Here is a 10427-nt window from a genome sequence, read left to right on the forward strand (position 1 = left end):
TGATCGGGCGGGCACAGCTCCTGCATCTGCCCAATCAGCCCACCGTGCCTATACAGCACTGGGGTTTAAGTCACATCCAACAGCGTCGTACATGTACAATGGTGGTATCCTAGGGGTTAACATAAAAAAGTTTGTATTAAAACTACAGATTTAATAATTCAAAATGTGTTTATTTTGCTTAATAAAGCCTACACAATTTTACAAACTTGAAAGTATGTTCACTAATAAAACTACAATATTTACAATTGAAATTCTTGGCAATATTTGGAAATAAGTGCAGAGAAACTAAATTGTGTGCACTGTTAAAGTGTTTAAGGGTACTTTCACACTTGCGGCAGAGGATTCCGGATGCGGATCTGCCTGACAAATGTATTGAAATACCGGATCCGTCTCTCCGATGTCATCCGGAAAAACGGATCCGGTATTTATTTTTTTCACAGATTTAAAGGTCTGCACATGCGCGGACCGGAAGAACGGATCCGTCAATGCAGCAATTGTAATGCCGGCACTGATACATTTCAATGGAAATTAATGCCAGGCAAGTGTTCAGGATTTTTGGCCGGCCAAAAAACGTAAGAGGGACTGAACTGATGCACCCTGAACGGAATGCTCTCCATTCAGAATGCATTAGGATAAAACTTTTTACGGTATTGAGCCCCTGTTACGGAACTCAATACCGGAAAAGGAAAACGCTAGTGTGAAAGTACCTTAAATGTTTTAAGTCGCAAAATTAGATTTGCAATTTTTTGGGCAAAGATGGAAGTTAAAGTGTGTGTTGTTAGCTGTGCTAATGAGTTTCACTGCAGATTTATCACTCCAGTAGGGGGATAATGTAGAAAAATTGGAGTAGCATTTCTAAACAAAAGTGTTATGTATAATGATATACCAATTTAACCATGTGCTGTTTGATAAATTTTGTGCAAAGTACATCAATGCAGGACATTGCATATTGGTAGGATATTCCATCTATGTCAGATAGGTGTGGGACACCTTTTGGATCCACTCTTATCTGCAGAAAGTAGCTCCCAAAGTGAGGTAGAGCACTTGACTATTTTCGAAACTCCCATTTCAGTGAATGGAGGCAATATGCTATCAATGTCCTAGATGGGAATACACCTTTATGGAAAAGGGACTTCAAATCTTACCCTCATGGTAAACTTCCCAGCACCCAACCCCCCCCTCACACACTCACACACTCACACACTCACACACTCACACACTCACACACTCACACACTCACACACTCTGCTTGAATACAACATTTACAGAAATTGGAAATATTGACTAAAATAATGTATACAATTTGTTCATAGGTTACAGTGTATGTAAGTCTAAAGGGGTTGTTAACTATAAACTCAGGCAGCCCCTTTACATGTGCTAAAATAACAAAAGAATCCTTACTAACTCCTCTTCTCTGCTGCTGTTTTCAGTGCTATTTTCCAGTCTTTCCCACCTCTGACATCTTTTCCTGACTGCAACTGTGCACACAGGTCACGGTGCAGCCAAGCACTGGCCTCAGCAGTATAAGTGACATCACTGCAGCGGTCAATGAGTGGCAACATGTTAACCTATGTACATGTGCCATCACCAGTGCAACCAGGAAAACAAACCGTGGCAGCGCAGTACTGGAACGCAGCACTCAAAGCACCAGGGGAGAAAAAGAGCAAGTATGGTTTATTTTGTTATTTTTGTACATGTACACTTTTTTATTTATTTAACTCTTCAACTCCTTTAAGTATATGTACCGTATAAAGAAATTAGTTGTTGTAAACAGGTAATCTCTGTGTTTAGAGAAGGGAACTATACAGATGTGTGCATAAAAATAGTAACGCTAATAACTACATTATATATACATGTACAGTATATGCATTCCCCATCTTCTTTGTGTTTGTTCTGAAACTTATCGCATCAGCTTGATTTCTTACTATTACTGAAATTACTACAACCAAACAAAATAAACAAAATACAGTATATGAAATATCAAAGTACAATGGTTTACAACAACCTACTGAAGCTAAAATATCAGCTTAAAGAGCATCTGTCACCATGATCAAGCCCATTAAACTAGGCACGCTGCCAGATAGAGTTGATCATGGTAAAGGAAATTATTCTTATGCAAATTAAGTGCTCAAAGTACCAAGGGACTGGCCTAGTCCTTCAGAGTCCTGCTTCACCTCCTCCTTTCCCCGGTCACCATTCTTCCTCATGGTCTGATTGACAGCACCAGGCATCCTTCTATATCTGTGAAGCTGAGCATTTTCTTTTCCGGGAGGAGACCGACATCATCGGTGCTAGTACAGTTCAGATCTAAGCAGGGAGAGCCTCCAGAAATCAACCAGTACAAGCCAGATATTTCAGGGCCAGGCATTCAAACAGTTAGGATGTCTGACCCTGTCAATCAGGCCATGAGGGGGAGTGGACAGATGGGATAAGAAGAGGCTAGCCCTTCGTTGCTCTGAGCACCGAATTTGCATAAGAATAGAAGTAATAATTATGCTGTAATGGTACAAGAGATAGGTGCAATAGAAGGTTAATTTACTTCACCATAATCAACCCTACCAGGCAGCAGGCCTGGGTTAATAGGGTTGATCATGGTGACAGATGCTCTTTAAGTAATTGGCACCGTAATAATGATGCTACTAAAATGTCCTTGCAAACAAGGCTGGATTCTGACAAACATATGCACAGTGGACAGTTATCCACATAGTCTATGGCATTCTGCTCCTAACATCCAAAGGATCCTTTGTCTCCTAGCCGCCAACCACTAGAGTTTTTGCCAAATTTATAAACTAATCTGCGACCATCAACGCGCTCAAGAATTTCTCGCTTGTAGTAATATCTGTAAAGAGATAAAAAATATGTGGAAAAAAGTTATTCATTGAACCATTGTACTTTGGTTTATAAACATATTCACAAGATTACTATTCTAAATACTTTTATTGATTACCAGCTAAACATTATTGGAATGTTATCCATAAGAACAATTGATGAACCACTGCACTAACCTCATAGCTCGGCTAAGCTTTTCGTACGTCATACTGGAATTTTTTTTTTTCTGTCCCCAAAGTTGGGCAACTGCCTCTGATCGAAGAAACTTGAAGACACCTTCAGATCGGTCCTCCCATTTTAAAAGACCTTCATTTAAATCAGGGTGCAGTAATATATCTCGAATAAACTCCCAAAGGTGTGTACCTCGTGCAGCTAAATAACAGCAATGAATAGATTACATGAATTGGTCCGGGTAAGACAATAAATGTGATGCCTCAAATAATTTACAGATGTTACTAAATTCAAAAGTATACGCTACAAATATCTGATCGTCGGGTGTCAGACACCCCTCACCGCCCAACAAACAGCTGTTTTGCAGTAGCTCTGGTGCTGGCAGTCGGTGACAGAATCTATAGCTTTGTCCAGTGTGTAGTGGATGAAGTGAATGGGAGCAGTGCTGCAGCAACAAACTCTGTCCACTACAGAAATAATTGGAGTTGTGCTTCCAGTGGCGACTTCCGGCACCAGAGCTGCTACAAAACAGCTAATCGGCATGGATACTCATTGGCAGACCCCTGCTAATCTGTTATTGATGGCCTATCCTGACGATAACTTCAATAAATGGGCTGGAAAACCAGAATATCATGTCAACAGAATAAAATTACTAACATATACTTACAGTGCTTATTTTTCTTAGTATCTAAGATATCTGTACTATCAGCATTAATTTTTCGGGGTCTGCCCCTCCTTCTTTTATTTGGAGCTCCATTACTGTTGGTATAATTTGGTAGATTATCTGAAAATAAAGCGACAGAAACAAAATGTGATATTTAATAGAATATTTTTTGTTTATTTGACTATTTTCATCCACTATTAACCAGTGAGTGTCGAGAATTCTCTTTGAGAGTGTGGACAAGATCAAGGTCTGTTTTCAATATAGGCAGAAGGTATGTAAATCCTGTAAATATTTGGGGTCAGTAGAGGAATTCACATAATTAACATATGAGGTTTCTTTGTGAACTCTATAAACTGCAACACATCCTATGTTGTCTATCTAGTGTCCTGTCAGGAATGTAATATACATTATGTAGGGGTGAACAACTTGTCCTTTAAAGGTGTAGATTCATAAGCACTATTCTGACAGTGTGAATAGGATCATTAGCAAATAACCCAAGGCAATTTTTAATGTCATAAGGGGCGATCCAAAAACCTTTACTGTAATGAGAATTAAAAAGATACAGTTGTCAAAAAGAATAGGGTGATTGTGAAAGGTTGTTGTTGAGTAGGGGTCATACTACTCATTCTTGAGCACCAGACCCCTGGCAGGTCTGTACTATCAGTATCATTATGGGCTCCGTGTTTTCTGCCAAGTTGAAACAAATGTTTTGGAACTTTCAGTTCAGTTGGCTCACTGCTGGTTTTAATATGCTATGATTAAATACTTGTATATTACAAAACGTAAACGCAGTATATTTAGTGAAAGTGCCATTTAACTCCCTTTTGTAGAAATATAGTTTATTAATTTAATTGAATGTTGGATTGTACTGCTATTATTTTTATTTGAGTATTGTCTGAAGTTAAGTGTCAACTTACCTCTTCCCAAAGATATTTTAACCTCCATGTCAAGGTCACTTCCTGCAGAATATCCAGCTTGTGAGCTATACGATTCTGTCAGCAGAAAGCAAGTTTATTAACATGAAAAGTTTCCAAGCACTTCCACATTGAAATGAATATGTTTGTGTAATTTTAGTACATACCAGATCCACAGGACTCTGAGCTGGCAGGTGAGATCGGATCAGAGTAATAACCAGTATATGTTGTTTTCTCTTCACAAAATTCAAAGTCTAAATTGAAAAACATGTAGGATTCACAACTGATCATTTTATCACCTACTGTTTGTATGTTGCTATGTACTTTCAACATTCATCCTTTACTGGTGATCTAAGCAAAGCCATAATCGGTTCTGGTATTTATTTTATATATGATGATATGGCAGGACAGCTTTATTCACCACAGATATGCTACGTTATTTTTGCTAGGATGCTACTGCAATACCAACAATAATCTTGGCAAGGAATGTTACCATGACTTTCAGACTACTGGCCATGTGTGGGTAATGCCCATAATTAGTGTTAGCACAGTCTTGGTATAGGTTTACCAGTAGGCACAGCTTAGGATACTTTCACACTAGCGGCAGAGGAGTCCGGCAGGCTGCTCCGGCGGGTGCATGCAGTACTTTTAGTCCGGCTGCCTCTCGCCGTGCGCTGCCGTGCTGCCACCGGAACTCCGCCCCCACCCCCATTATAGTCAATGGGAACGGAGCGGCAGATCCAACAGTCTGTTCACCTGCCGGAACAGCCTGCCGGACTCCCCTGCAGCTAGTCTGAAACTAGCCTACTAGTGCTTGCCCCTTGTCTCCATTCTGAAATAGTGGTCCATAAGATTCACCAAAAGCAACAAAAGTTAAGTCACTAATTTTGCTAATTGATAATTTTAAATATTAATGGGGTCATTTATCAAACTGGTGTAAAGCAGAACTGGCTTAGTTGCCCATAGCAACCAGATTCTACCTTTCATTTTTAACAGCTCCTTTGGAAAATGAAAGGTAGAATCTGATTAGTTGTTATAGGCAACTAAGCCAGTTGTACTTTATACCAGTTTGATAAATGACCCTATAAGTATTTTTATGTTGTTTCAATGCCGATAGACAAACACTTTCATTTTACAGTAAGAATATGCCCTACCTCTTCTTGTCACATTAGTTTTTCAATGTTAAGCATGTTCAAATTAATTATTTTTATGTTGTATACATAATTTATCTTGCAGCTGGGGTCTGACTAAGGGCTCATGCACATGAACATTGTGCGTGTGTTCCGTGCATTGGAGACCGCAATTTGCGGTCCCCTATGCACGAGCAACGTCCGTGCGGCGAACGGGATGGATCGACTTGAATAAGTTCATGATTCGTCCGCACTGCAAAAAATAAAACGTGTTCTATATTTTTGCGGTGCTGAGGCACGGCCAGAAACACCACGGAAGCACTCTGTAGTGCTTATGTGGGGTTCCGATCCATGCTTCTGTTCCACATATCTGTGATTTTGGACCCATTCAAGTGAATGTGTCCGCATCCGTGATGCGGAGTGCACACGGGCCGGTGCCCGTGTATTGCAGACCCGTCTTATGCGGGCTGCAATATGGCCACGGACACACAACGTTCGTGTGCATGAGGCCTAATTGGGATCGCACAATCCTGAGCAACAGGTGCCTGGTAAGGAAGTGGCCTGACATTACCTCAGCTGACTTCATATTTCCCATATACTGTAGTGGCATGCTCAGCCACATCCCTGCCAAAAATGAGAATTGGTTATCCCATTTACTCAGTAAATTATATGTATCCTAGCTAGTGGTTTAAATCTTATGGTGTTTTAAGAGGATATGATAAATGTCATTTGAAGAAGCCTTTTTTCTCTTCAGTGAGATCTTTGCAACATGAAGTCATTGCAAATGGATGTATCCGCATTATTGTAAAAATCTGAAAAATAAGTCTTTGTCACACTGTGAAAAGGTCAAACTGACAGTTATTCTATGAATGGCATATGCATAATATTATAATATAAAACCTGTTTCTTTCTTGCCTCCAAACTGCACATTGTCTTCATTTTTAATAAAGTCATATATCAGGTCCCATTCAGAAGGGCATTCTGAAATAAAATATATAACTAATAAAAATAACATTAGTAATACTAAAACCAAGAAGAAAAAGAATGCAGCTTAAAACTTACCATCTGAAAGATGGAACTTTAATTCGTAATCACTAGAGTCACATGAATTTAACGATGAAGGAGCTAGGAAATATTTTAGAATTAATATTAAAATTGAAAACAGTAAAACTCCCCTACAAAGGTCACACTGTTATATCTTAGGTTATTGTTTGTTGGAAAAAAATGGAATAGATGAAAACTAGCTTGGACAAACATACCAATCAGTCTCTTAAAGATCTCCCACAAAAAAAAAAAATATATATCCTCTGACCTGCTAGAAAGGTACATAATCTGTAGAGAATGGCATCTTCTTACCAGCGTCTGTATTTGTGAGCTCCCCTTCTGCTTCTCGGCTGTGTCATGTGACCAGCAATCAGACTTTACAAATAACACAGCATCTTATATGTGGACAGGAAGCCAGTTTCTCTATGTGTTCCTATGGGAGCCTCAATGTCAGTCTCCTAGGAATAAACAGATAAATAACTGACTTCCTGTCCTGTGTCAGTTGAAGATCAGAGAGTTGATCACATGACACAGCTAAAAATTAGAAGGGAGAGGATAACTCACAAATATAGTCACTGATGAGAAGATTACATTCACTAGATTACATCATGTACCTTTCTAGTAGGTCATAGAATAACATTTTTTGTAGGGGTTCTTCTTGAAAGGGGTTGTCTCACTTCAGAAAGTGGCATTTAACATGTAGAGAAAGTTCATACAAGGCACTTACTAATGTGTTGATATTATTCATATTGCTTCCTTTGCTGGCATGATTCATTTTTCCATCATAAATATACACTGCTCGTTTCCATGGTTACGACAACCCCGCAATCCATTAGTGGTGGTCGTGCTTGCTCATTATAGGAAAAAGCATCAGCCTCTTTGGTGGCTGAGATCGTGGGAGTGCACATAGGCTGGTGCTTTTTCCTATAGTGTGCAAGCACGACCACCACTGCTGGATAGTAGGGTGGTCATAACCATGGAAACGAGCAGTGTATAATACGATGGAAAAATGAATCCAGCCAGCAAAGGAGGCAATATGGACAATCACAATACATTAGTAAGTGCCTTGTATTAACTTTCTCTACATGATAAATGACATTTGCTGAAGTGAGACAACCCTTTTAAGTACAGATAATGAGGGTCATTTTCAAAAGCCTTTTTTCAACTTTTTTTGTCTTTTGCCACTCAATTTTTTTTAAAATTAGGTGGATCTTAATAGAAGGGGTGGAGCCACTGCAACCCAAGACATTTTTCTGTCATTTACATTGCAATACTGGTGTAAATTATAACTAAAATCTACTCCCACTGCTAGGAGGATCAGATTTCAGTTTCTAGCCCACACACAGCATAAGATGCAACTAATTTATTAATAAGTGTGCACTTTTTAATTAATTAGTTCAGGCTTTTTAGTAAATGAACCCCGTAGAACAGGCATCCTCAAACTGCGGCCCTCCAGCTGTTGCAAAACTACAACTCCCAGCATGCCCGAACAGCCTACAGGTATCAGCCTAAAGCATGGCATTGTGGGAGTTGTAGTTTTACAACAGCTGGAGGGCCGCAGTTTGAGGATGCCTGCCCTAGAACTTTAGGTAAGTTTAGGCTATTTTAATATGAAGTGAATGCATGGTATTGGCTTCTTTAAGTACATACAAGGCAAAGTATACCTGTAAATAAAATACTCTGTGAATAACATACTTTTTTACAGACTCTATTGATATTTTATCAAACCACTGGGAAATGCTGAACAGTACAGCACTGACTATCAATAAAATATATTAATTAACAATTAAGTCAAAGTACTCACAATCTTTTAGCTTGCACAAATGGTCATAAAGTTTATCCCCAAGACCACCAAACATTGTCGTCATTTCTTCCCTGCTCAGTTGACATAGACGTTGCCCATCCATTTCACATTGGGTTAAATCTATTGTTCTGGCATCCCACTTGTTTCTCTCTACATTATAACTAATCCAGTTCAATACATGCTGCTGTGTCCACATGTGTGGCAAATCCTGGGCCCATAACTCTGCTGTAAAACATAATTTATACTTTGAGGGGGACTTGTAAATGTTTTCTGGTTCAGATTGATTTTGACAGTTTGTTTTTTTTTTTTTTTTAGGTACCTGTAAGATCACTATTGGTTCCTGGTATAGTAAACGTAAGTAACTTCTCATTGTCTTCATTTGTGAAAGCTGCACTTGACACAGCATGAGCTTGGACAGGTGGATATAATGTTGTAATATAATTGTTAAAGATACTACTGATCTCACAACTTTCTCCTGCCATCTCAGACCCTAGTTGAAGAAGAAAATTAAACAATGAGATAATAGAACTGATCCAAATAAGTACACAAAACATGGCTGAAATTTTGTGAAGAAAATGGCATACCATATTGTTCCTATAAGTTACATTGTTTCGCTATATTTGAAAACATAAATGTTGCACATAATATAACACATTCCGTAAAAAATATTTGAAATCACAAAATCAGTACAGCTAAGGTAAGCTAAAAGGAAAGTTTTTTGAAAATACTATGATCCCAGAGGTTTGATGTTAAGGTTATTACCTGTGCAGGATTCCAGACACTTGAGTAATCCCACTATAAGTAGATGCAACTAAGAGAATGAAACAAAACCTCTGCTTATATATGCCCAACCCATGTAACTTGACACCTGAGCTATATACAGACTAAAGAAAGGGACTTTTCCCAGGTGTATGATGTGTGTTCAGAGGTCACAAAAAATTTGCATAGCAAACTGTATCCAACCCTTTACTAGGGAAACTAGGGGACAGGCGGATTAATCATTGCTAGAGGTGACAGATGTCCAAACACTCTTGTTTGCCAGCTCACGTCCAACTATATTTATTATTTTTATGATTGCACAATAAAGTAATTACTACATTACAGTATTCTATAAACAATTTTCTGTTAATGAAACAAGTTATACTATTAGAATTATATGATCAAATGCAATATCCTGTCTGAAATCTTGTTCTAACCTGTGTAAGGCTACTTTCACACTAGCGTTCGGGGCTCCGCTTGTGAGCTCCGTTTGAAGGGTCTCACAAGCGGCCCCGAACGCATCCGTACTGCCCCAATGCATTCTGAGTGGATGCGGATCCGCTCTGAATGCATCAGTCTGGCAGCATTCAGCCTCCGCTCCGCTCAGCAGGCCGACACCCGAACGCTGCTTGCAGCGTTCGGGTGTCTGCCTGGCCATGCGGAGGCAAACAGATCCGTCCAGACTTACAATGTAAGTCAATGGGGACGGATCCGTTTGAAGTTGACACAATATGGCTCAATTTTAAAACGGATCCGTCCCCCATTGACTTTCAATGTAAAGTCTGGACGGATCCGTCTGAACAACTTTCACACTTAGAATTTTTTCTAAACTATAATGCAGACGGATCCGTTCTGAACGGATCCAAACGTCTGCATTATAGGAGCGGATCTGTCTGTGCAGACACCAGACGGATCTGCTCTGAACGCAAGTTTGAAAGTAGCCTAAGGCACAAGAAGTTAGCAACACCTCATACACATAATAGTGTTCTGTGGGCCCACAATTAGAGATGAGCGAAGTTGTCATAAATTTGATTCAGTCGCTACAATGAATTTTCCCCCAAAATTTGATTTGATACAAATTAATTTGTGACGAAGCATGTTAAAAATCAGCA

At 39.3% G+C, this 10427-nt stretch overlaps 1 protein-coding gene across 3 annotated transcripts; it reads right to left on the reverse strand.

Annotated features, from left to right (window-relative positions):
• Positions 1-639: 639 nt before the first annotated feature.
• On the reverse strand, positions 640-9419 carry ELF3 (E74 like ETS transcription factor 3). Of its 3 annotated transcripts, none has more exons than XM_040424162.1 (10): positions 9319-9419; positions 8876-9046; positions 8557-8781; positions 6771-6833; positions 6624-6689; positions 4746-4832; positions 4582-4656; positions 3668-3784; positions 3006-3201; positions 640-2839 (listed from the first exon to the last, which is right to left on the reverse strand). In XM_040424162.1, the coding sequence occupies exons 2-10, from the start codon at positions 9036-9038 to the stop codon at positions 2725-2727; spliced, it is 1107 nt and encodes a 368-aa protein (XP_040280096.1). In that variant the 5' UTR covers positions 9039-9046; positions 9319-9419; the 3' UTR covers positions 640-2724. The 3 variants fall into 3 exon arrangements, with proteins under 3 accessions (XP_040280096.1, XP_040280095.1, XP_040280097.1); XM_040424161.1 differs by having other exon boundaries at positions 6609-6689; XM_040424163.1 differs by lacking the exon at positions 9319-9419 and having other exon boundaries at positions 6609-6689; positions 8557-8800; positions 8876-8974.
• Between the last annotated feature and the right edge of the window lie 1008 nt (positions 9420-10427).

This window comes from Bufo bufo, chromosome 3 (assembly GCF_905171765.1).
Source record: "Bufo bufo chromosome 3, aBufBuf1.1, whole genome shotgun sequence".
NCBI classification, from domain to species: Eukaryota; Metazoa; Chordata; class Amphibia; order Anura; family Bufonidae; genus Bufo; species Bufo bufo.